Source organism: Ambystoma mexicanum, chromosome 9 (genome assembly GCF_040938575.1).
Source record: "Ambystoma mexicanum isolate Mex_15411 chromosome 9, UKY_AmexF1_1, whole genome shotgun sequence".
Lineage (NCBI taxonomy): Eukaryota > Metazoa > Chordata > Amphibia > Caudata > Ambystomatidae > Ambystoma > Ambystoma mexicanum.
In genome coordinates, this window is record NC_090931.1 from 294544180 (window position 1) to 294571906 (window position 27727).

The following is a 27727-nucleotide window of genomic DNA, read 5'->3' on the forward strand; positions in this document are numbered from 1 at the left end:
TCCAGTTACTTTTAGTCACTGTTACAAGTTCATCTGACAGGCTGGTGACAATTTACCTTGTTTTCACGACTTTTGCGGACTTTTGTCGCAGGCTGCCATGGCAGCTGCGACAAGGGACTCTAGGGTCACCATTTGCTTAAAGTGGTGGCTGTACTTATTTAAGCCCTGTTCATGATGACTTGTTCTTAAATGAGCCTTTTTCTACCTGCCTGGGTGGGGGAGGTCTTGATGTGTCTTTTGTCAAGCCTGCCAAGGCTCTGTGGATGCCTGAAAGGACAGGAAGTGGGGGAGGTGACTGAATCTCCCCGGGTGTTTATCCTGCAGTGTGCCTGCCTGGAACCAGTTTGAACAGATTTACATGAAAGGCTTGTCCGGTGATTGATGGGCTCAGCCGGTTTTCCTGCATAAAAGGTGTGTCCTGGAGCTGAACCTCAGAGTGGACCACTGGACTCAAGATCCAAAGAGGAATTCGTAGAAGGATATCCCAGCAACTTCCATGTGACCTCCAGAGCCGTTGTGACCGCTGCAGACCTGACCCTGAATTCCGAGTGACAGGCAAGATCTCTTGAAGACTTCCTCCCCGGGACTGGTGGGCCTAACCAGTCTCAAGACCACCTGCATTTTGCGCCATCCCGCAGAGCTGCGATGTCTCGGGCTGCAAACTCCCAATACCATTTCTTGGTGCAACGTCTTGTGAAGTGCAGTTTCGGCTGAAACCTTGTGGGCATCTTTCTGGGCCTGCATTGACCCTTTTTCACTCCTAGGCGTCCCCTCAGCGGATTCATGGACCGAGAACCGAAGAGAAGTCTACCGAATGACAACTGTAGCTGACCCGAAGCCTGTAAAGGGCTCCAATGCACATGTGCCGTGAAGATCCACTGCTGGACGTCCCACTGCTAGAGTGCATCTGTCTGTTCCCTCCAGAGTGCCTCCTTCAGTCACCCAGGCAACAAAACCCGAATCAGGGACAACTGTCGCCTCACCCTGGAGACCATCCTGCTGCACCAAGTTTTTCATTGAAACTGTACTGTCCCGAGCCTAGGTACTTAGGTTGGCCTTGCTGTGTTGTTCTTGTGTTCTTGCAGGGCTGGAGTTAAGTTGTTACTTGCGCCACCCTCCAGGGCACCTTGAGTCCCCTTGGGGTGAACAACCCATTGGGCTCTAACTTGCCAAACTGTTACTTGCCTGCACGCTTGAGGAAACCTTCATAGACCCTGCTTGCTCTATTGCTTACCTGCCTCTTTTCCTCCTCAGCCCTTGCTCACTGGCCCCCAGTGCTCCCCCCTGCAACACCCCCTTGACTCTATAAGACTCACATAGGATAGGGTTACACTTTTAAAGATTGGTTAAGCAGTGGCTAATTGAAGTTACAAGATTGCTTATTAGTTTCAGTAGCTTCTCCCACTTTCTGTTGCTCTACATTGATTAAAAGTGTGCTACCTTTTAATTCTCTCATGATATTATTGTGTGAATAGTACTTACCTGATTTACTTCTAAAGTCTTAGCGTATATAAAATAAATAACTATTTTTCCATAACTTCTAGTGTGTCAGTGTTTCCTTGAACTAATTGTATACTCTTACTGTGTGCCTCACTACAGCCCTTCTCCCTCCTAGACTAAGACTGGCTGCTTAGCCATTACTACCAAACCTTTGGGTAGTTCAGGCTAAACCAAAAGGGTACAATCCTGTCACCTAAGGTGGGCTTTTCCAAGTTCTGTCACAAAGGGCAACTTGAGTAAAACCCACCACACGCTACACATGCCCAGCTACTGTTCGTAATACAGGAGCATGACTCCCTTCTCCTGGATGTGAAGTATCCAACGCCTCTCAGGTTGTTCAAAGCAAAAGTTCCACAAAGGTTCCTGGTTCTCCATAACACAACAGAAAATAAACAGTTGCATAAAGTTCTTGTGTGTCTAGGAGAATGACTCCCTTCTGCTAGCTGATCCCCCATTGTTTTTACTGGTTTTTAATAAGGTTTGTAGCTCCATTACAGAGGTTTTTACAATCTCTTGCTTTATGCACAATTCTCGATCTGCCCTACTGGGACGATGAAGCTGTTCCCAGGAGTCCCTTCCTACTCTCCAGCACCACACTCCTTTTGAACTAGATTGGGAACTATATCAAAGGTTGGTTGACGGCTTTCTTAATTTTTTCTAGTTTATAGTCTCAAAGGGGTTTTCTATTCTCCTGGCTTTTTTTTTTGAAATTTCAATTTTATTGGTTTTACAGGTACAACAGTGACATTTCTTCAATGCAAACATTTGCGTGGAAAGGGAACATATATTCTTAATACGCAAGTAGCCATATAAACGTGTGGCATTTGATACGCTAGTGACAACAAAAGAAAGACATCCCTGACATCAATCGCCCCTCCCTTTCATTTGCATTTCAAATACAAGTATGGACATTTCTCCGGTTACTTATTAAAGTTCTTTACAGAGTTCAGATGTCAGCAATAGGCACGAGTGTCCAAGGGAAATGAGCACAGCATGTTATTCATACAGGCATCAGATCAATCAGCGAGATCATAGTAAGGCCTCACACACACACCAATTTTCAAATAATATATTGTGCACGGAAGGCAGCCCATTCCGTTTCCACCAATGTACTATGTCCGTGTAGGGCGGCGGTCAAACTCTCCATTCTGAAGATGTTTCGTGCGACATTCACCCATTCCGTCTTGTTGGGGAGGGATGGTCTTTTCCATGCCATTGTGAGGCAAGCTCTTGCAGCCATCAACAAACCCAGAGTCATCCTAGGGGCCTTTAAGATCTTATCGTCATCCTCAATTAATCCAAAGAGGACCAGTATGGGATCTTTTCCTCTGTCTTCATCATCTAGCTCTTTTATCCAACTGAGGACTTCATCCCAATATGTCTGCACCTTGTTACAGCCCCACCACATGTGCCAGTAGTTTGCTTCTTGGCCACAGCCCCATCAGCATTGTGGGTTGACCCCTTGGTACATTTTAGCAAGTCTGAGCGGGTCGTACTGCCATCTGTGAAGGAGCTTGAGCGCGTGAAGTTTATATTGGCATGATATCGATGCTTTTGCTGTCTGCCTGCACATGCGTAGCCACAACTCGTCATGTAGGGGTCTTCGTAAGTCTGTTTCCCACCTGATCCTCAGCTTGGTCGAGGGGGCTATGTTGGTTGTTATCAGGGCGTTACACATGGCATTTATCAGACCTTTAGAGCCCTTCCAGGTGTCCAAAATTTTTTCAAAGGGTGTAAGGTCTCTCTGAAGCTGTTCTTTCCACTTTCCTCGAGACATTACTCCTTTCAGTTTTAAGTATTGGAAAACAGATAGAGGGCCTATATTGAGTGCTTCCTCGAGTTCTTGTATGGTTATGAAGGTCTTATTTCTCCACAATTGTCCTGCCCGCTCTAGGCCTGCTTCGTACCAGGACTGGTAGCTTAGTGGTTCTGGTATGTCATCGCATATTCCCGGGACCCACAGGTGGCCCAGGGGAGAAGGCCAGGTTGTAATCCCTTTCATGTTCTTGTTCGGTTTCAGAATAGACCAAATGGTCCCGATTATCGGGTGATTTCTGATACTGTTTCGCAGTTTTGGTCCAGGCACCCATATCCATTCGCCTACAGTATACGGACGGAGGTGAAAATTGTCCAACGCTATCCAATGTAAATCCGTCTGTTGTCTCAGGTGAGGGATCAATATTCGCAGTTGTGCCGCTCTGTAGTATGCCTCTAAGTTCGGGAGGCCCACTCCCGCGTCATCCTTTTTAAGATACAGAAGTGCTTTGGGGACTCTCGGTTTTTTACCTTGCCAAAGAAAGGCCAACATGGACTTTGTTACTTCAGTGAAAAATTCTTTAGGCATTTTTATAGGCAGCATCTGAAATAGGTATACTATCTTCGGGAGGATTACCATTTTAATAGCATTTAAGCGTCCCATCCATGAGATTGTGAGATTGGCCCACTTTTTCATATCGTTTTGCAATGTTAGTAACAAGGGCGGGAAGTTAGCTTGGTACAAGGTATGGAGGTCTCGAGTGACGTTGATGCCCAAGTATCGCAGGGTGGTCAAGCTCACCTTCATTCCTAATGGGGCGAATCTTTCTACTTCATCGTCCCTGCTCTTGTCAAGCGGGAGCAGGATAGATTTCCCAGTGTTGATTTTCAAGCCTGCCATCTGTCCATATTCTTCGATAATCTTTAGAGCTGCCGTGATAGATTCGAGTGGGTAGGTGAGATGAAGCAATATGTCGTCGGCATATAGACCCAGCTTATATTCCTTGTCTCCGACTCTGATCCCTCGTACTCCGGTGTCTTGTCTCAGCCGTTGCGCCAAAGGTTCGAGGGAGAGGACAAACAGGATGGCAGACAATGGGCAACCCTGTCTCGTTCCCCTCTCCAGGGGGAACCATCTAGAATAGCCACCATTGACAGAGACAGATGTTTGCGGGGATGAGTACAACGCTTTTATGGCAAGGCGGAGCCTCGGGCCAAGTCCCACTTCAATGAGTACCTGTTCTAAAAAGTCCCAGTCCACCCTGTCAAAGGCCTTCTCGGCGTCCAGTGACAGGAGGGCGGGGTCTCCTGGCATGCGCCGTGCTTCGTGTATCAGGTGGAGTGTTTTCCTCATGGTGTCTGCCCCTTGTCTTTGGGTCACAAAGCCAACCTGATCCGGATTCACCAGTCGTGGCAAGTGGACTTCCATTCGGGCTGCTATGATCCTTGCGTATATTTTGGCGTCTATATTCAAAAGCGATATGGGACGGTATGATTCGCATAATTTCGGGTCTCTGCCTTTTTTTGGAATAACCGTTAACAGTGCTTGTGCGAAGGAGGGGGGGACTTTCCCTGTTTTAAATATTTCATTGAAGAGCGTTGTTAAGAAGGGGGCTATGTACGCGGTGAATGATTTATAGAAGCCAGGGGCGAATCCATCGTCTCCCGGAGACTTCCCTGCCTTGAGCCTCTTGATAGCGTTGGTAACTTCTTCTTCGCTAACAGGGACATCGAGCGCCTCAGCTTTAGCACGTGACAGCGATGGCAATTTGACTCCTTTGAGATAATCTTCTATGACACCCGGCGGGGATGCGGGTCACAAGTGTATAGGTCTTCGTAGAAAAATGCGAACGCGTCTTGAATTCCTTGGGGTGAGGTTTCGATGGTGTTTAGGAGCGTGCTGTCCCTTCTCTCTATTACATTCACCCACCTTTCAGCTCTCTGTGCGCGTAGTCTTGCTGCTAGAAGAGCATCAGCCTTGTCGCCTTTTTCGTAAAATTTTTGCTTTAAATACTGCAGAGTTTGGTTGATTTTGCCGACTTCTAATATTTTTAGTTCTTCTCTGAGTTCCCTGGCTTCATTGAGGTATTTCGCTCTTTCTCGTGGGTTTGATTGTGCAAGTTTCTCTGCTTCGCGCAATTTCTGCCTGATATTTTCTTCGATCAAGGTTCGCTCTCTCTTTTTGCGGGCCCCTTCTCTAATGAGAATACCTCTCCATGTTGCTTTTGCAGCCTCCCATACCGAACTTTTTGAAATCTCCCCAGTGTCATTGGAGACGAAGAATTGTTTGATTTCATTTTCGAACTCATCTCTGAACGCCGTGTCTGTCCAGAGAGAGTCGTTGCATCTCCATTTTGTGTTCTGGGGGGTGCGTGTCGCCCAGTGTATCTCTGTCAGTACCATATCGTGATCTGACCACGAGATCGGACATATTTCTGCAGCAGAGATTTCTCGTAGCAGGTTTTCTGACAGGAATACGTAGTCAATCCGCGTGAGGGTTCCATGGGGAATAGAGCGGAAGGTGAAGCCGCTATCCGTGGGGTGGAGATGACGCCAACTGTCAGTTAGCCCAAATATCGAGAGTGCTACTTTCATATCAGTGTCTTCAGCCGAGTGTGGCGGTTTGGGTATGCTTGTTGCACTTTGTCTGTCCAGCGCGGGGTCCATCCGCATATTGAAGTCTCCTCCAAGGATCGTTTGCCCCTTCGTCATTTGAAACACTTTTTCAAGTGCTTTGTGAAGAAACCTCTTTTGACCTTGATTGGGAGCATATACCGTGGCCAGCGTGACAAACTTGTTCTGAATGAGTCCTGTAATGATTGCTATTCTTCCCTCTGTGTCCACCCACGAGCCCTGGACCGACATGCGTAGATTCTTGCGAATTACTATCCCCACTCCTGCCTTTTTTGTTATACCGGAACTCCATAGGGTATGGCCAATGTGTCTTCCCGGGATTGCTCTCTCTTGTCCTTTCATGTAGTGCGTTTCTTGGACGAATAAGATGTCAATCTTGGAGCGCTTAAATTCTCTTGCAACCAAGGAACGTTTCGTAGGGGTGTTTAGCCCTTTCACATTCAGCATGCCTATGCGTAAATGCTTCATGTTGTGTGTGGCTGCCATCAGGGCTTACTTAAGAAGATTTCGCTATTCTCTGTGCCTGTCGTGTTGCATTCATAGATTCTCGTAGGCCAAGTGGTCGAAATGCGCTCCTTGTCAAATTGTGTGAGTGCTATTAGATTGATGCCTGTTTGCATGTGTATCCTGCGTTCTGTAAAAGGAACCTGTAAGAGTCCAACTTTTCTACCCCAAACCCCCACCCTCCCGCCATGAACAAAGTATCCCATTATAGGGTTACCCCTAGACTTTCCCTCCCTCGGCGTCCGATGCAGCTGGTTGGACATCACCCAACTGTTATCGAACCACCAGTGTGAACCGCACAACAAACGGTCCGTATTCAATCAAAACACATCATAACTTAAACTTTCGAGCCCCCCAATCTCATCATTCGATGCCTGAGGGAAGGAGGCCCTCTATATTGACGGTTAACATAGTCTCAAAGACGGCCCTCCCCGCCCAGGTCTATTCGATATCTTAATCATTTCCCCCCCTTTGATCCCACCCTGTACCTCAGTTCACGTGACACAGCCTGCAGACCTCTTACATGGGTCCAGTTTGGGAGTCAACGTAGTAAAGGTGGCACCCAGTTCGCTTCTGTCATTCGCGTTGCCTTTTCATAGTGGGTGTTCAGAATAGAGGAGAAGTCAATGTTCCATGTCTGATGAGGCGTTCATTCTCCTGAATTTCCTGGAACCTTGCATTCTCCGTCTTCGAGGGCCTTTAGATTGCCAATTTTCTTCCTGGTTCTTCTTTGTCGGGATGGGAGTTCCATCCTGCTGCGGGCCTAGTAATTCAGTGATGGCGTTGGAAATGTCTCTTTCTGATGTGAGTTTCATCTTCGCGCCATCCCATTCGAACGTTAGTGAGAATGGGTAGCCCCACCGATATCTGGCACCTTTATCTTTGAGGAACTTGGTAATTGGTTGGCATTTCCTTCGGAGTGCTAGCGTAAGGGAGGGAGGATAGGTCCTGGAAGATGGTGATACGTGACCCCGTCAGGGAAATCTGCGTTGCAAGCCTGGCTTTGTCTAGAATCCGGGCCCTGTATGCGTGATTGTGGAACCGGGCCAGGATGGACCTCGGGCTGCCCGGTTTCCCTCCGGCTCTGTGGATCCTGTCAATTTTGGGTGCGTCTATTCCGTCGTCTTCGAATAGGAGTTTCAGAATGTCGTGTAGGGTTTGTTTGAGGTGTGTCTCTGATTCTCCGTCCACTTCGGGAACACCAAAGACCCGTATGTTGTTCCGACGCTCTCTATTTTCTAAATCATCGACTTTTAGGCAGAGTTCCTCCTCTCTGCTCTCAATTTCCATTAGGCGGTGGTCGACCTGCATTTCAAGGATGCCTGAGGAGGTCTGGTTATGCGCAACCTCCTCAATTCTTTCCTCCATCTTGTCGATTCTGCTCGTGATCTTGTCGATCTTGTTGCCTATATCAGCTCTCATCCCTTTCATTTCTGAGAGGAGGTCAGCGATGTCGCCCCTAGTCAGCGCTGCCTCTGGGTCTTTGGAGGCCATGATGGAGGGTTCGCGTTGAGGCGATGCTTCAGGGACCTGGTTAAAGCGAAATTTGGCCAATTTCTGTGTAAAGTTCATAGATCTAAAGTAGGCCTGTGCTCCGTTAGGCAGGGTCCCAGTATTACTGGAACGAGACTGTAATGCACCAAAATGGCGGCGGGGGGAGATCTATGTCGCAGTTTGTGGCTCCGTACTTGGGCAACCTTGTGCGTAACACGCGGATCGCCTGATTATCAGAAGTGGGAAAGACTCGTCGCCACGCGTGGGGGGTCTGTCTACCGTCGTGATGGACTGGGGCAAGATGTCCAGGGTTTCGGAGGAAGGCACACGCCCCAAGGTTTTGAGGGCCCAACCCTCGGCTTGCCAATTGTCAATTGTCACATCGAACGGGCGAACCTTTATGGAGACACCGTGTAGTTATATGGATAATCCGTGGGTCTGGGTTACCTTTCGACTTTTCCCCGTGGATGTCTCTTATGGATCTTGACCGTGTGCTTGCAAGTTGCCGAGCTGTGGAGTCGGATCTCCTGGGGGCCGCGGCCATGCGCGCCACCAAGAGGGCGTGGGGTGGCGCAGTGTGGCCTTTCGAGCTCCAGCTCCGAGGTACTGTCCGTGGGTCGTCCAGAGGGCCACGCGTGTCCCCTTTACATCGCACAGGCCGCGCGCAGACGGAGCCTCCGCGACGACCGGGAGCGCACCCCTGCGCACCGCCGGCGCTCTGGTGTCTGCGGCTTCCTTTGCAGATCTGCCACCCGGAACGGTTCGGTGGGGGCGGGCACGGTATGTGCGATGTGTCGTTACAGCCTCCAGCTACTCAAAGTTGTCTGTATTCGGGAGAAAAGCCTCCGCTGGGCACCTGCTAGGCGGGCCCTGCGCTGGTCTCCGCGCGCTTCATGTTGTTTCAAAGTGGAGACGGGGAAGAACTTCAGACGGTCGGTTCAAGGTGAAAACTCCACCGATTCGCTACATATTTTTTGCCACTGGCGGGGGGCACCTTCCCAAAGCCTCGTCTCGAGTCTCAGCCGTGGGGGGGTCCTAGAAGTGGGGGCACAGACCTCTCGCAGGACCTCTGATGAGCGAGCTCAGACGGGGCACGACATCACCCGTGCGCCCCCTGGCGGCCAATCTGCCTCTCCTGGCTTTTTAAGTGCTAAGAAAATGGCAATGCTAATGTTTTTCTTCTTATCTTTGAGGAGGGCAAGGTTAAGCTCATGAGCTGATAGACATGACTCTTGGCAGGATCCGGTGTTGACCAATCAGCTGTGGGTAACGGTGATGTTGACAAAAGATGATTGGGGTTTGGCTCCAAGGACCAGCACTAGACAATTCTGGGGTGTGGATAGTGATTATCTCCTTTGCCATGGGATTCCCCAGCTATTTGAGGTCTGGATAGAGAAGGAGAGTATGAACTATGTTCGGGCCGCCAAACCTTTTAGGCCTCTCCGTTGTACTTTACTGGATCGATAAGATAACCCCCCTTCTATAGGCATTTCAGCGAGTTGGGGTCTCGGGTTCACAGACAGCATATCTTCTCAACTTCTGAGGTAGGTGTTCTAAGTTCATACTTGTTCTCCCCTGTTGCCGTAAGTTTCATGGAATGTCTAATAATTTCTTAAACAGTTTGTCTGCTCCCTCCCGGACTTTTGTTAACTCCTGTTACCTGTGTTGGGGTCAGGATGCTTTATTGGGACGGTAGGATTACGGATGATAGTCGACCGCCTTCTCCCACTCTCGTTGTGGTTCGCTTCTGTCGGGAAGCAGACCAGGGGCTCAACAACGCCCAGCCACCACCTCTCTGAATGGTGTTCAAGTTTGTGTAGTTAGCTGTGCGAATGGATAAGGTTAGCGGTTTCAGCGCAGTTGTTGGATCAACCGGTTCACCCAGTACAGGTTATGCCACCATGACCTAATCTCTGTCCTTCTGTAGGGCTGACTCTCGGCCAACTAATACGACACTTTTCTTGCGTCTTGTGACCAATGTACTTCTGGTCAACTGGAGTGTTCTGCTACTCCTTCTCTTATTCAGGTTGCCTCTCACCCACCTGCCACCAGCTTTCAGTTTTTTAGGGTTTAGCGTTCTGCCTCCATGCCGGACGCCTATTACCTTCTTCGTTTCTGCTTTCTACACGGCCAACACCCCCTCGGCCTGCGAGACATCATTGTGCGATCCCTTGAATCACACCCTAGACGTCTCTTGCTCAATCTTCTCCGGCCTGGCTTCGGGTGTTCTCTCGGCTTTGCTCTCTCTCTGATTCTCGATTTCTCTCCACCTCAGCTGCTCTCTCTGGTTCTCTCTCTAGTAACCCCTCTGGTATCCTTCCTGGTACCCTTCCACCTTCATTTGTTCTGATGCCCTGATATAGTAGGGTCTGCCCTGACGTACATCCAATCCATTGACAATAGATGTTCTGGTGTTTTTCCAGCTCGTTTGTAGCATTTCCTGGAGCTTCTTCATCTCAGTACTTAAACCATCAGGGTAGTGCAATGTTTCACAATAACACATGGTTTTAGACATGAGTTTAGACCCATATGGTTCAGGTCCTAGTGTCAGTTTACCGGGTTGAGGTTTAAAGGTGCTGTGTCTCCCAATCACGTCCTTCTCCCCAGGAGAGGAGTCTCTCCCCATGAGATCCCCCCACATGTTACCACCCCTTGGGGGACTATTGGGTAGTAGCCTCACCTCCCTAGCATCATGGGATGGGATTCTCTGCTGGGGAGAAGTGATGTCATCTGAGCGATCATAACAACACACTGTGCATGGAATGCAACTCTACGTGTATGGTAGCCAGCAGCACATTCCAATGGAGCAGCACATTTTCATGTTTTCATTACTTTTGAAGAAGTATTCATTGATGGGCTTAAATCTTTGATGGCAAAAATCTATTCTCGGAGTCAGAATGCTGCTGCCTCTAGAGAGGGCTTGCCCAATCTACTATGTGGCACTGCATGGGTCACGTAACGTCCGGGCTTGCGATGTCGTCGAAGCATACACAGGAAGCATGAGCAGTGAGAGCCCGCTTTCAGGTCGCCATAGAAAAAACACAAGCAAGCTGTAGCATTTTGAGCACAGGCAGCCTACTTGGATAGAAGTACCAGCAGAGGGGAGCGATGTCTTCAACCTCAAGAGCTGCTTTTGTTCGGCCCCGGCGCTGCTGCTTAGCAGTGCTTAACAGATGACTGTCACCCTTGCGTGCGTGAGTGGCTGAGGTATTTCAATCGAATCAATATTTGTATTACAAAAGTTACAAATGTAAGCGGCTAGACGATCCGCACGTGAGAGCCTTTTAAAAGTTGCAAGATGGCGTTTAGGTTTAGCACATTTCACTCTTAATTTCAACTGCTCAATACTGCTGTGCTGTGCCTGGCGACCTCTTATGAAACCACTGTGACTCCAAATATATGATAAACAGCACTTTTCCATTGTAAAAGTGGGACTAATAGGACTCCGGTAAAACTGTAGTCCTACTTCTATGTCGCTGGCCTGTTGCCTCACAGGCACACTTCTCTCATTGGAGGAGAGCGGCCAGGGAGAGGAAGGGTGAGGAGAGTGGGGTGTGAAAAGCATTCACACCCCCATTCACGTGCAGGAAGAGTTGCACTGGGCCGATTTCGGGATTTTCCGAATCAGTTCCCAGCAAAAACCTGGACCGTAGCAACCCTCCCTTCCAATCCCGGGACATGGTTTATCGAATAAAAAATCTCCCTAGACCCTGGATGGAGGGCGATTTCCTGGGACAACTGGGACGTCTGGTCCCCCTCGCCAGGTGTGCTCTTTTACTAACCGACGCTGAAGTATTTTATAATATGATGCGTTAAAGAGCTGTGTTTACTGTTTGCTGAATGGCAAGCCACAATCAAAGCGTATAAGGTTTCTCCAGAGTTGGCTATTGAGCTTGGTTGTCATGAGTACCTGTGTTCGAGAGACAACTATTTAGCATGCCTCACAGCATTGCATTGAATTTACAAAAAGGAGACACAGGTGTTAGGGTTGCGCTGGGTACATAAAGAACTACACCCCTTACCTATTTATCAACTCACTCCCAGGCAGTAACTATTTTAGTTTACATTTTATGTTTCAAACTTGATGTTTCGTAACCAGCAACGTCCAAGAAATGCATTGGGGTGGCATGAGTTAAGCATGGAAAAAATGCTGCATGGTTCTGTGTGAATGCCAAGTAACAGGAGTTGAAGCTTTGTTGTGGCGTTACTGCTCACATTGGGGTCATCTTGTATTAATTCTGCACGTGTGTGACTGCAATTCTAGTGTGGTTCACTACCATGAAAATTAATTATCTGTCAAAATTTGGGAGGACCGAAGCAATTAAATGACAATAGAAAAAAGTCAAAAATCTTACAAAGCACAGTGGCGAGAAACAGCCAACCAGTGAAGGGGGTATCATTTCTTTCCACTCAAATGTAGTACTTGTGCTTCTTACGATAAGCAGGGGCAAAGTCTGGTGAAGGGAGTAGGCAGAGTAAAGTGCGGGTGGGGGTGTGCAGGATCTGTGTTGGGCCTAGGGCAGCAGGAAGCCTAGATACCCCACTGATGGTAGCAGATAAGATATTGCTTGCAATAACCATGTGTGCGCACACACACACACACACACACACACACTCTCTCTCTCTCTCTCTTAAAAAACAGTAGATTACAGAAATAAAGAATTTAAGAAACATGAAGGGTACTAACAATAAAAAGGTGAAGTCTGTAAACATGGGAATACCAACGTTAAGATACAGTCACAGGGGCCCATTGAGCCATTTCCCTAATGCTAACACAGCTCATCCTATTGCATGTGTAAACGTAGCTTTTGCTACACATGGAAGCTGATTGCCTAATACTTACTCAGTGTAGTATTGAAGTTGAGGTTGCATTTGTTATTAACATTGTCTTAGGGAAATAGTTGATTCGATATGAGTGTTTTTTCATTAATATTTGCATTGCCACCATTTGTAGACTTCAGCTTTTCATAAGGTCCCAGAACACCAGTCCTCCACTACTTCCTTTGACTTCCGCTGGGATTCTGAATCAAGATAGATCTGTGGGCGTAATTCTCGGGGCGGGGGGGAATAAGGGTGTTTGTCCCCCCAACTTTCGTGGCACAACATTTTGTCCCCCTCATTTGACAGGGGCCCTTTCTTTTAGATGTCTTGCCCCCCCCTAACATTTTCAGCAAAGTTACTTCACTGGATAGACCTCATGGATTAGAAGCATAATGCATGCAGAGGTTCCTGAATAGGTGTGCATTGAGTGCACCTCTGAACAGCTGGAGTGCCCTGATGCCAAACATCTGCATGGCATCCTATGTTAATTTTCTCTAGAGGACCCGTACTCACTTCTTACATTCTTCTTTCCCAGCTCTAGGTGTTTGTGTGTCAAGAGTGCAAGCGTGCAGCTGAACACTGTTGACCGTGATGAGGCAATGGCACACCTTTGTGCAGGTTGCATTAACAAGGATTTAGAATAAGCTGGGGAACCCCAGTAGCCATAGGTCACCCAGTGCTTGAAGGTTGCAGCTTGTGGCCTCTTAAACACTGGATGTACAACGTTTGGCTCCCCAAATGTGTTGGACTGCAACCCATCAGCCTAGATCGCATAGCCAATGGTGGGGATCTTGGGTGTCGTAAGCAAGCACATCTGATGAGCCGCTGGGTGCAGATCCATGTGGGTAGGTATGTAATGCTAGTGTGACGTCACCATTTGCGTGAACAACAGTACAATTGGTTAGATACAGGTGCATTATAGAAGGATTTGTTGCAAATAATTGCCCTGTTCAGAAGGCAGGTGTGAGGTGCCTTGAGGTAGGAAGGGACGGGACTGTAAACACCTGTTTTCCAGTGTCGTAAAGCTCGAAAGAGAGCCATGCGATTAAATGGGGCAGCCAGGTGCTTGCCAGGCCCACTCACCATAGGGTGAGTGGCTGCGCCATCGGCTGGATTTAAAGGTAGTGTCCTTCTTCTCTTTCGTGTGTGCTGAGGTAACCTCTCCCCATTCTTCTATCCACAGAAAGCTGTTCTCATTGACCACGGAATCCGACGGTTGACTTTCCTTGTGGCACAAAAGGTATACTTTTGACTCCTTCTGTAGTTTATCGCTTTGGAATTATCCATCTTGCTTTTAAGGTTTTCATTTGCAGGGTTTGGGGTGGGAACCATATATATATATATTGCCCAAAAGCAGCAATTCCATAGCATCTGTTAAGTTTAGGGCAGGTTGTCTGGTGGCAAGGGTCAATTTTTCCCAACTGGACACCTTCAGCCCACTAGTCTGCATCCACCCCACCTCCTCGCCCCCACATCAGAAATGCTTATAGTTCATTGAGTGACCTGTGCCATGATTTCTCTCTCTCCTTCGACTCACTACACGTTCACACTCTAATAAGTGCACTCAGCCTTTTAGCTCTACTGAGTTGATAATTACCAGCTTGGTCTGATCACTTGTACAGAGCACTGTTATAATTTGTATGCACACCCACAGTTCACCAGCTTGCACAACCATTGAACTGATGCGATGTGCAATAAAAATGCATTAATTTAAAATAATGATTTTATGAACTCTAATGCTCCATCCGACCTCTCTTTCCAACAACCCAGAACATATTTCCTATCACAGCTCAGAGTTAGAGCCCTTATTCTATTGCTGCCTATGCCTTGCGTCTTGCGCCCGCCTGGGACATTATGTACAGGGGACATTATGTACAGGAATCTGCCATGCACGTGTCTATTCTTGGTACACAGGACCCTACCAATTTGTGCCCGTCACCCATCTTCATCCACAATCAATCCCACAAGCCTGGTGTAAGTTTTATGCCATAGCATACTCATACCCCAACTGACCTACCAGACGGAATCGACTGGCTGCCTCCACAATCACGAGTCAGGCCTTTGAGCATCCATGGTATGGAAACTGCTCTCCTGAACACCTGTGCTCTCAAACCTGGACTCTAACTCTCCCTCTGTTCTGATCCTTCTCAATCTTTTTTATGCCTTTGACATGGTCAATCTTGCCATTCTCATAAATCGTCTCCATGATACCCTAAGCATAACGGACCGGGCACTGGCGTGGCTGACCTCCTTCCTTTCAAACCGACCCTCCCAAGTGCAATTGGGCCCTTTCCTATCCTCCACCTCACTCTCTACCTGTGGGTTCCCTCAGGGTTCTATCCTATCGCCATGGCTCTTCAACATCTACATTGCCTCTCTGGCCCACTTGATCTCCACTTTCTCGCCTCACTTCGAGTGCTATGCTGACGACACTAAACTTTCCTTTAAACTTCCATCCTCTACCTCCTCCCCTTTCTCTCTCATGCCTGACTCCTTTTCAGGCACGGTGCTCTGCTAACGATCTCTGCCTTAATGCCAGCAAGACAGAGATCCTTCTTATTGGGACACCTGCTCCCTGTTCCTCACCCCTCCCCCATTCTGGCCACACCTTTGGGTCATCTTTGACTCCTATCCCTCCTTTTCTCTGCATATCACGGACCTTGGCAAGAAGTCTAACTTTCAGCTCCACCTCCTCAAGGGCATCCTTCCTTTCCTCAACTCTCCCAGTGGTTCAGTGTCTCCATAGCTCTGGCCTCGCCTTCCCCCAGAAGCTCAGTGTCTACAAAGCTCTAGTTCTCCCTAGGCCGGACTACTGCAACAGCATTTTCCTCAAGCTGCCTCTGTTTTCCCTCCTGCCTCTTCAACTAATACAGAACAGGGCAGCAAGACCTATTCTTGGCCTCAAGCCCAGTAACTGCATCACTCCAGCCCTAAAATCTCTCCACTGTCTCCCGGTGACTTTAAGGATCAAATTCAAGACCCTTTGCATTCATCCACAATGCTGTCTGGGGCCTGGGACCGTACTTCATCCAGTGTTCACTCCCTAAATACCTCCCCTCTAGAGTTCTTCGTTCCTCTAGCGCCAACTCTCTGCAGGTCAGACGCTTCTCCAAGCAGAGAGTGGGAGGTAGATCCCTTTCCTCGGCACAAACCTACTTCTGGAATGGCCTCTCTGCCCCCTTCAGACTTCAGCCGGATCTTCATTTCCGTGAACTCCTCAAGACGTTCCTTTTCTCCTCCTCCTTACTTCTCCACTTCCCCTTTCTTCTACCCTTCCTGTGCTAATGTTCCCTGCTGCTGTGACTTATGCCTGGTCCCTTATGAGTCCTCGGTGGCCAGACCCCTCTTGACCAGTCTCCCCTCCACCCCCCACCAGCATCCCTAACCAGCACTTGCCCTTAGGCTCCCTTCCCGGACTAGCTTGAATCTGGTCCACCCTGTCCGTCGCACTTTTCCCTTTCCCACTGTACTCGCCCTCCGTGGCTCCCCCTAGCACTTGCTCAGCCCCCTGTGTCCCCGACTCCTGCACTTCACCTCCTCTGTCCAACCCGCTCCCCCCTCCACAGCCCTGCCCCTTATTTCCACCTTCCCCTGCACTTTTTGTCTCTACACTTGCACAGTAAAAATGTCACAAAGCCTAGTATGTCCGTTACTGTTTGGTTTTTATCCTATGTCCCCCCCGCCCTTTCTTGTCTTGTGGCGTCTGGAAACACTTGTGTTTAGGCGCCATACAAATGACCAGTAAATGCCACCTCTAGAGCCTGTTCGACAAAGCCTTATGCAGCCGATGACTTGAGGAAATGGCTGATGAAATCCAACATTTAGCAATCTCAGTGCTGGATTTCATCAGCGATTTCCCTAAGTCTGATCCCCCCACATCGACAATGCCCTCGTGTGGCCGTGGGTGGAGCCAGCATGATCTCAGAAGACACCCCTGTGTTCTCCACTACTCAAAGAGAAGTGTGTGTGTTGATTGGAGTTGGGTGGGGAGCGTACACACCTTTTGAGGCGATGCCTTAATCAGCTCGTCTGGAGATCTACTGCCTACTATGAAGCAGTGTAAGAGGAGCATGACCTGGGATGCATCAGTGTATTCAATTAATTATCTTTAATTACCACTCGGCCGAAGACACCAGCCAATCACGATTAGAAGCATGTGGGCCGAAACTCATGGTATAAGCCTACATTCATCTTGAGGTCTGCACTTTCCTCCCTGGCTGCTAGCAAATCTGCATGGTGCATTCTCTGCTTCCCATATGCACCACCCTCCCCTTCCTGCTCCGCCTCCCAGCCTCTCCCTCCTCAATCTCCCCAACCTTATTCACCTTCTCTGCCTGCCCCCACTCCTTCAGTGGGTATTGCTTCACGCTCTGCATCCCGCAATATAGGTATGGACAGGTTCTGCTGTAAACCTCACACATGCTGCAAGCCTGTTTTTTTTTCCAGACCCGGGATGTTAATAGCTATAACATCTGCAGTGGCGGGCTAGATCGGCCGGTATTGGCACTGGGGCCCCACAATATCTTGGGCCCCCAGGTGGTTATTGTCTGATCCAGGGTAGCCACAGTGGGTATTATTGCTTACGTCCCACTTCCTTTTAAGATCAGAGGCATCTGCTCTGCTGTCCACTGGGTATTGCTGCTTCAGGGTTTGTTAATGTTGCTGTTTAAATTGTGATCCAATGTGTTATGTCTAATGAGAGAAGGGGCTTCTGTGGAAGTGTTCTAAACCCTGACATTTCGCTGCCTGAACGACACCCGGGGCAATTACAAGACTGTTTAAAACTCTTCCATCCATTAAAGGCTGTGTGGGTGACTCAAGTAATTTTAAAAGCCACTCTTGTTGCTGCCTAGGACAAGACCCTCATACGGATAGAGACATATAGGGTGGTCTATCGAGTGGCTGGCGGGTGGGCATACTCCCAGACATGACATTACCTACTTGTGCCATGCTGTAACTTGTCTGGGCCTGCCACATTCATTAATTGTGAGGCCTCCGTGTAAGAAAGCAGGTTTTTAAAAAGTCGGAAATGGCAGCTGTTTTCAAGAGTGTGGCCATTTTCAATATCTGCAAGGCAAGAACTCTCTGCAGATATGTCCACAATCAGCACTGCAGGATAGGGAAAGGCACAAGGCCAGGTGGGTTACTTTGGGGAGGAAGAGTAGGGAATTTCTGATAAGATATCCTTCAAATAAAAAAGATGGGTTAATGTAAAGATTTACTGTAGGAAACGGGACTTTAACAGTCTTCCAAGATGCTGTAATCTGGGGGCCAGTCTAGCTATGTAAACCATAGCGGGGCTGTTAATCCAGCCCAAGGAGCCGAGAGAGTGCAGAGTTTCCCACAATAACACAGTATCTAGTTCCCACCAGCAACCCAAACCAGCCTTTGCTACCGGCGGACATCCAGGTAAAAATCACTCTAGGCCAGTCAATTATTGGTGCCATCCCGGGAAATCATAACCTGCAATGATCAAACCTAGTTGCAGAAACCAGGGTCCTTTGCAGAATTGGGGCACGACGTGGTGACCCGCCACCCATGTTAAAGATCAGCAGTGAGCTGTACATTCTCAACAAAATGGTCTCGCCCCTTTGTCTTTCAGGCAGAGACGTGCTGGGGATTTAGCATTTCCAAGATCGGGGTTTCCATTAATTGAGCGTTAATTTCGTTATTAATTGCCAGCTTCTTTTTGCTTTCTCTTCCCTTTCTCTTCCCTTCCTCTGATCATTTGTAAGGATTTCCGGAAACAGGTCAACTGTGAGGTGGACCAGCGATTCCAGGTATGTGCACAGCAGAAAAACCAATGAAAAGCAGATTAGTGAAAATCTTCTTTCACCAGGCTTCCAGGTGAGTCTCTGAGCAGAGACTTTTTTCACGCTATCCAGTATAGCATGGTATACCAGGGCCCTGTAATCTTTGACTCTCCAGATGTTGTGGACTACAACTCCCATCAGCACTAGACCATAGAGTCAATGGTGATGGACCATGGGAGTCGCAGTCCAAAGTTGCAGACTCCTGGTTTGCTCAGTCTAGAAAATGTCAAGAGGAATCAAGCTGTAATATGAATGGGGTGGAGTGTGTTCATTCATGATTAGCTCACTAAATTAATTGCGTAAAGCTTGCTTCAAAAGCAACCCTAATGTATAGTTCAGAAACTGAAGCACAGTAAGGATCTGATGTTTCACCTAGAGGTGGAATGGGGAAAGTCCCCTCTCAAGTCAGCTTCTACCCTTGGAATAAAATGCAGCCTATTTTGCATTTTTTTTGTACTTTGCCTTTTTCAATCATTTCAGCCAATTGGATTGGCCGAAAACATCAGTCTAATTGCACAAAATGTTGAAGACGGATTCGCTGAACAGTCAATCAGAATGGCCGAAATGCTGAAAACGATGGTGTACCAGGCGGGGAGGTCAGTGTGCCTGCCCCCCAAGCTACCCCTGGCCTCGTTTAAGAGCCAGACTGGGACATTTGGCAGCGGGACAACTCTCCCGTTTGGTACGGGACCAGCAAAAGTCCCACTTTAGCTTCGGTCTCCCTGTGAGGGTGTCTGCTGCAGGCTGGACCTACCCTGTCATTTTGGCCTTTCCAGGGCTCACCCTTTCATGTGAAAGTTGGGCGCCGGCAGCAGAGCATCTCTTCCCATGTCTGTGACACATGCTAACATGTTGCTCTTTGTAAACCAAGTAATACAATGGGAGCAATTAGACGTTGATGGGAGGGAGGGGGACTATTAGCAGGGACGTTTGTCCCTTAAGAAATGTGAATGGGGGTGATCAGATGTGAGAAGGGTGCATAATGCTGCATGCTTTATGAAATAATGACTATGGCTTTAAAACCCCACTCCAGTGCCTGGTCTGTGATGCCTAGGCTCACATTAATCTGCATGATGCTATTGTGACTTTGCATGCAGGATGGAGAGGATAAATCCTAAGCCATCGCAGGCAGAGTTGAGGGAGAGCTGAGGTGTGGGGCGCTGAGTGGTCCATTCCTCTAGCTCTCTGTAATGGTGTGCGAGGGAGAGTGTTCTGAGTACTCTGAGTGACCAGAAAGTAGGGGTGTGGTTTCTCTTTGTCGACCGTCGGCCTGGTTGCAGAGCAAGAACGAGAGGACCTGCAGTTGTAGTTTTAGTTAGGAGGTCAGAAGGCCCGGATGGCTTGGCAGCTTGGCTGCGAGGTGCACCAGTGGCACGGCTTGGTGACCTGATTCCCTCCTGTGCTCTGGCCAACCCCCCTCCAATTTCCCTACTGGTGGCATAATTGGTGGTAAGGTAGGCGGTCCTTGGGTGGCTCTGACAGTATTGTGATAATATTTGAATCCTCCTTTCTTGGACCGAGACTGCCTCGCTTCCGTTTGTGAATCTCCCTCGCACCATGTAGGTGGTGCCCGGTGAGTGTGGCGTTAATTCCATTTGAGTAGTGCGGAAGCAGAGTGTCGTGAAGGCAAGCTTAGTCACCAAAGTTGGTATGAGTTGGAGGGGTGAGAACTCTCCCTTTCCCAGTCTGGGTGCTTGTGCTTCATAATTTGCTCTTCCTGGTGGTGCACGAGCTGTGTGTGCAAGCGGTTCTGTGGTTCTGTGACTCAAGGTGTATTAGGTCGGAAATCTGCTGGGTTGGGACTTCTCTGCTCATATTTTTGAGAGCTGATCCTTGACCTTGTTGGCAAGCTGGAGGGTAAAAGGCACTGAAATTTGATTTAACTTACTTCAAAGGCTTCAGAAGCAGCAACTTGATATATTTTCTGTTGCCAACATGCAGTGAGCACACACTTTGTAGATTGAATCTTTGTTATTCCTTGTGCGCACAATGTATAATCTCCAGAGGTCAAGTCTTTGAGATGATCAGAGAGCAATTGAAATTAACTATGTGGAAAATCCTAGGAAGAGACTTGGAGTCCAGCGAAATGTACCGGATATGCTTCCACTTTATCTATTTTGCAAAGTACCCCAGTACAAACATTGAGTTAATCCTCTGAATGTACCTACCCGCCCATGACCCGACTTAGCAGGCAGAACTGGTACAGCTACCCCCAATGAGTACACATGATCATCAACTACGATTAAGAAAACAATTGGTGACTTTTTTTTTCAAAGGTCGAAATGTTAGTCTAGGGGATCTTTGTTCTGCAACTACGCCGTTAGCTTGTTTGACTAATCTTGAAACCGATAACACGGCTCCTTCACACTCTGGTACTATCCATCAAGTGACCCAAGTGCTACAATTACCCCCTCGAGATCCTGTGGGTGATCTCGCCACCAGTGAAACGGCAGCTATTTTTGATGTTCAGGAACAAGGAGTGGAAGTATTTGGTCCTGATGAACATGTATTAGCTATTTACTCTGTGCATTCTGTGCAACAACAACCTTGTCAAACTACGACAGATAGTACTTTGTTTGCTTTACATTTCATTTTTAATTGGTTAGTAAAATTATTCAAACTTTGAAAGCGTGAGGTCCAGGTACATTCAGGGATATTATTTGAAATGACGAAGAACTTGGTAATACAGATTCTTCGGGAGGTAATAAATAATAATGTTCTTGGGGAATTAACAGGAATGAAAAAGGAATTGTTAGAACATTCATCTATATTGGTTGATATAAAGGAAGAGGAAAAATTACAAACTGCCAGATTTAAGTTGGTGCCTTTGGCAAGCCCCATTCAAAACCCTGCAGATTCTAATGCCCCACAAATAATTATGTGAGATGTTGAGAGAGATCATAATATCACAAATGATACGCCGCTGTCACAGTCAATCCTGGAAGAGTTCTCTCGATTGGCTAAACGTCCCTCTGTGTCTAATGAAGAAGACCCTCTGAGCCTGTAAATGAACCATTAAGAATTAAGAAAAAGAAAAGAAGGTGTGGGAAAAAAATTAAGGGTGGCGATCAACAAGAGCAAAAATCTAAAAATGTGAAGAGCCACATGTCTAAGAAAGTATCTGCCTTGAAATGTTTACAATTATTGCCTCTAGTCAATAAAGATGAGGGAAGGAAAATATAATTCCCCTAGAAATTAAGCTGGAGGAATAGTGAATCAAATTTCTCTAGCTTCAATATTTACGTTGTGCTCTAAAAATACTCAGATGGGCCTAATAGGTGTTTAACACAAGAAGATCCTCCGGTTTTTGTTATCTTTAGCGCAGAGTTGCAGGGCAATAACATTGGAGCTCTAGAAGAATGCGACGATACAGTGCAGAGATTTCTTAGATGTGTCAGTAAGGGTAAAAGGGCGGCTGGAAAATAAGTCAATAGGGAAGAGTCAAAATGCTATCCCGGAAAGAAATTCCCAGGCGTCTGTTGATTTTAAGGAGCTGGTTAAGGGGATGCAATCGGTTTATCATGGATGCTGTGTTTCCGGGGAAGGCTGATATAACAATGCACAGGAGCACTATATTGTCGTTGTTATACGATATTCCGGCTTTGAGGATAATTTAATCAAAAGAGAATTCAAGAGTTGAGCACATTTTTGATGATAGGCTGGATGTTGCTGTTCTAGACATTGCTTCTCTTTTGGTTCAAAATCACTTATGGTTCTATGTGGATAAATTACGACAAAGAGGTCTAGATTTGCGTCCCTGTGCAGTAACCCAGAATTCACTTGTTCGCGAATGGTCTTTGGCGTCTGATGTTTCAGGAGTTAAAAATAAGAGTAACCTAGTAAATCAGTCAGGTTTTTAGGATAGCATGTTGGAACACCCTAGGCCATAGGCATCTTACTAATGAAAACAATGCCATTTCCAAATTTGGCAAGGTTAGGTTATTGTTATTGCAAGAAACCTTCTTGTTAGATGAAGTAAACTTGAATGGCTTTCTTGTGTCAGGAAATGGCATTGGAAATCTTAAAAGGTAGGCATGGCAGGTGGGGAGGGGTTCAATTGATATTGTCCAAAGCCTCCGGGCATGTTTTTTTGGCTGCGCAGGTTAAAACTCACTGCAATATCGAAGTACTATTGGTTATTAACATATATTGTAACTACCTTGAAATGAGCCAGCATGACCCGATGGGTCATTTGGAATTAATCTTAATGGGTATTTCTGGTTCTTGTGTAGCAAACAACGTGGTCATTGCAGGTGATTTTTAATTCAGATTTTTTCGAGAATATGAGATCAAGAGAGTCTGGACTTCAGTGGTTTAATCAAAAAAATACTAGGGGAAGGAAATGGAATATTATTTAGACAATGGGAGTTTGCCCCTCTCAATGGGAGTGCTGTGGGCGATATTGATGGTAAATCTACATGGCAGAGTGGCAGCCAGAATTCCAGAACAGATGTTGTCTTCGTAATGGGAAAATTGTTTGAGCAGTGTGATCATTTTTGTGTCTTTAACAGAGACCCCAGTGATTATTCAATTTTATTGGGGCATTTTTTATGTTCATACCAGGTTGAGGACAAGAATAAGTTCACTAGTCTGAAACTAAATAATAGGAATAACAAATTGACCTAGAATGAGAGATCAATGAGTAGTATTTTGACTGCATTCAAGGGAATCTGGCCTAATATCGGGGCCCTGCGAAATAACATTATTTTCCACTTACTTTTCTCTGAGACATTGCAAAACAGTATCTTGTGCACTAAAGTTACTGGAACAAGAATAACTTCCAGAAGAAATGATTATGTACCAGAAATTCAAGCTATTAAGAGAGAGATGAAAAAGAACATGAGATTTATAAAGAAAGCAGTCTAGAATAGCACTGACAGCGTAACAATAGTATGCACAATAAAAAAGCAATATACAGATAAATTAAAAAAGGATGGGAGCTGTGAAGCATCGGAGAGCAGGGGATAGTATGTTACAAAGTATGTTGTTTAAATCAGTCATTTTTGGGAAATAATAAATGGGAAAGAATTCCCAAGTAGACCTCCAGGATAATCCAATTGTAGAAGGCTCCTGGGGTAAGCATTTTCTCAGTTATATACTTCTAATGTTGAAGTTGGTTAATTTGAAGTTCTGGATTCTCCTTGAGAATTGAAATTTGACTGTCTGGATATTGAGAACATCATTCGTAGGTCAAGCCACTCAAGAGCTCCTGGCCCTAATGGTTTGTGTAATGGGATTTTGAAGGACAGTACTGTCAGGATTAGTCAGGCGAGTACAAAGGCAGCGAATATGGCAAGGGAAATGTGCACTAAATAACACAGTGAAGAGCTTCGAATTAAACTACGTGCACCCAGGAACAATGACTCATGTATGCTAGAACCCAGGAGTGCAAATAGAGTGTGACAACAAAACCAATATATGAAAAGGGATGTGGGGTAAGCACCTGACCGCGAGGAAAGTCGGCAAGCGCCTTACCCCCAATTGCTGTTACAGGTACTGACAGCGCTAAACCCACGTGGAGGGCAAGCAATGACAGGATCTGTGAACTAACACTCTTGATGGTATTAATTAAGGGAACTAAAGAACAGTACTCACGAGGACAAGATAAACCTCTTGAATGTCAGCTAGCCCACGAATCCTGTTGATGAAACTGGGACCCAGAAAGGCCATAACAGCAATGGGAGAAGTAGGAAGGTCCAGAGGACAAGGGCTGTAGGTTGCCTGAGAGAGGTAGACTGCAGAGCAGGGGGCCCCTGAGGACAAGGGCTGAGGCAGGAAAGCAGCAGAGCGTGATCAGCTGCAATGTAGCGTGTACGCAGGGCAAGGGCGGAGACTGGAAGACAGCAGAGCGTGATCGGCTGCCATGTGGAGAGCCCGACAGGGCAAGGGCGAAGGCTGGAAGGCAGCAGAGTGTGATCCGCTGCAGAAAACTAAATACCCAAGTTGGAATAGTGTTTACAGATTAGAGAGGAAAACATAAGCATTCACACAGGAGCTAGCTACAACAGCACACCACACCTAATAATCAAATGGGAAATAAATGCAGAAGTGTAAAGGAAAACATGGAATGGATCCCAATGGAAAGTAAGGATCAGGAGCAGGGAAAAAACGAACTAACCAATGCAAACTTCTCCCTACCTCTCCAAGGAAAAGACAGGAAGCTAATCTAAGAGGAAGGCTAAGGCATACGGGTTTACAGCAGCAAAGGACAGAGTGAAAGAAATATAGAACACAGACAAACTGGGCTGCATCTAAAAAGGGAAAGCACTGAGAATTGCTGCCTGCAAACAGAGGAAGACAAAAAGGGAAATCAAGGGAGCAGAAATCAATTAGCGCATGAATCCGAAATTCAGGGCGGAGGAAACAAGAAAACAGGAACAAGGAAGTAGGTACAAAGGCAAGGAACCAGGAACCAGGGACTAGTCAAAAACAGGAACACTGCAATCGATGACCAGCGCTGGACTGAAGTAAGACTGAGGCTTTTAAAGCTGCTTAACGAGCACACGCCTCAGGTGTGCTGATTGCTGCACCTGCCGCCACAGCTGTTACCTATCCTCCACCCAACCTTGTGTTGCAAGGGTGGAGGTGGAGCAGTGGGCCAGGCATTCTGGGAAGCATAGTCATTTGGTTAAAGAAGCATGCTGGCTGCCAAAAACCTGGAATGGATCCGGAAGGGAAGTAGCTGGGAAAATAGGGATTTAGCGCTCCCAAATCATCACAGCACTGTAGCATAAAGTTCGGAGGAAAAGTCCAGTAGGGAATAAACCCCAAATCATGCCCCCAAATGGTGGGAACGGGAGCGAAGGGAGCGAGTCGTGACAGTATACCCCCTCCTACGGCCGGCTTCGGGTGCCCGCCACCCGTACGAGACATCTTCTTTCCATGATGGGAGTGCTTTTTCTTTGGAGGTGGCACTGATGGAAATGGTGGCCTGTGGGCAAAGGCAGATGGACCTCCATGATAGGAGTGCTTTGTCTTTGGAGGTGGTACTGATGGAAACGGTGGCTTCTGGTGAGGAAGAGACTCATGGTTCGAAGAAAGGCATGAAGGACTTGCAGGACCAGAAGCAGAGTTGGAAGGTCCAGGAAGCTCAGTCACTGGGAGTGGACACTTATAAGTCTTTGAGGAGGGAGGCAGGCTGGTGAAACATGCCTTAGACAATGGTAGAAGCTCTGTTAGCCTTTCTGCCGAGAGTGGACATGCGGGAGGTGAGGAAAATGCTGGCTTCAGGAAAGGTTTATGCTCAGCCATTAGAGAAGGTGGTGGCTGAGGTAGAGGTTCAGATTTCCTTCTGTCATCCATCTGGGAAAAGGCTTTTGGTTGAAAGTGACTTAGGTTTGACTGCACATGTTCTACGCCTTGGAGACCTGAAAGTCCAATGGGTTGTACAAGGCTAGTACTCCTGGTGACAGTCGTGTAGCCACTTTGTTTCACGTGGGATACCACAGCAGGGATGTTTGGCATCCTGATAGGAGTGATAGACGCAGTACTTGGTATTTCAGGCAGACTCGCAGAAGGAGCAATAATAGACACATCTTGAACTGCAGCAGTCATTCCCTTCCTTTGGCTACTAGCACCCGACTGGTGCTTCTTGGCGGAATTCTGTTGCACAAGTCCTGTAGGTAATACGCCGGTCTGCACCACCCCTTGTGCACACCCAAGTGAGTGGTTCTGACTCACCACTTGGTCCAGCTTGATGACTCTGAAGCGGGAGCTGGCAAAAGTCTCAAACTCTGATGCTGCATCTTTAGGAGGCTCTGATGCTAAAGTGAAGCAGTTGGGAGAATCGTCTTTTGGAAAAGGCAGGCATTCTGGTGCTCCTCCTGAAGCAAAAGAAAGGCAGGCTAGACGTTCATCGACTGTAAATGGTTGGGATTCAGGAGGAATCGCTGGAGCAGAAGAAAATACAGCAGAATCTGATGGTGTAGACAGGTATACCTCTGATATTGGCAGCGAGGCTATGCAGGATACAGGCGTCTCATGAACTGAAGGCAAATACTCAGTATACTCCGGGACTGAAGACATGCTCTTTTGATGGACTACCGGAGGCTCTAAAGCTGAAGGATGATCTGCAGGATGAGTCACTGTAGCTGAAGACAGGCAGGTCAGGGGAAACCTTGAGGCTGAAGGCATGCAAGCTGGAGCAATCTCGGTTGCTGGATACAAGCATGTCCAGGTCTTTGGGACTGGCTCTTGAGTAAATGGCAGACATGGCAGCGGTTCATTGGTTGAAGACAGGTGTGCCAAAAATGACTGCAGGGCTGTGGATTGAATCATAGAAGAGTCAATGGTTGTAGGAGGACAGACAGAAGTCTCAGAAGTTGACAGACCCATCGGTGGCTCAGGAATGAAGGGCACCTTTATGGCAGTAGACTCCTTGGCACCAGTAACCAAAGACTGAGCTGTACCCTTGCAGTCCCTTTCTTTAGTGGGTGACACAGAGTTTTTTTCTTTGTAGAAGTCAAAGTCAATCAGTGGAATCACCATAGTAAAGTCTCTGTTAATCAGGATTTCGTCTATTGTCCATTCCTCTGTTTTAGCTTCTGAAAGAGGCAGATTATCAATCAACAGTTCAGGAACCGCCTGACGGTTCTTTGGTTCGGTATACTGTGGAATGAGTCCATCAGAACATGAAATCTGTACTGTCTCTGACTGTTCGTATTGATCAGAAGTGGCTGAAGGAAGAGTGAACCCAGAGGTAACATTGTTTTCCACCTCAGCTTTAACATCTACTTCAGTCTCAGCAGCTGTATCAAGAGCAGGGCCTAAGCCTACGGTAGTGACTGAATCTGTGTATGCCACCATTGTGGATTGTGTTTGGAAATCAGAAGCTTGTATGTGTGCTAGCTCAGAATTATGGCAAACTGCTACACAGGGTATCTTTGGTAAAGGAGTGGCTTGTAACTCTTCAGCTAACTGCAATCCCTGATAAACAGCAGAACAATTGTTAGAACCTGTGCCTAGATTAAGCGCTGTGCTAGACGAAAGACCTTCACTCCCAATAGATCTAACATATCGACAATTATCATGGTTTACCAAAGTCTCTGCACTCAGGGGCTGAACAGTGTTCACTTCCTCCACATCAACAGATAAAGTCTGAGGTGTTTTCAATAAAGAGTGTAAGGTTTTATTTTTCTCTTGTGCAGAAATGAGTTCTTGTCTTAACTCCTCAAGTTTAGCTCTTAGCATGCCCTGCATTAACTGTA

The 27727-nt window shown here is 47.2% G+C and overlaps 1 protein-coding gene across 3 annotated transcripts in view; it reads left to right on the top strand.

Moving 5' to 3' along the window:
- The window catches only part of ACACA (acetyl-CoA carboxylase alpha), a 1281346-nt gene that overhangs the window by 677117 nt on the left and 576502 nt on the right, over window positions 1–27727 (top strand). For all 3 annotated transcript variants that reach the window (XM_069614682.1, XM_069614683.1, XM_069614684.1), the window contains 2 exons: window positions 13892–13948; window positions 18444–18488. In XM_069614682.1, coding sequence (XP_069470783.1) covers window positions 13892–13948; window positions 18444–18488 — 102 coding nt within the window. The remainder of the gene's footprint in view (window positions 1–13891; window positions 13949–18443; window positions 18489–27727) is intronic.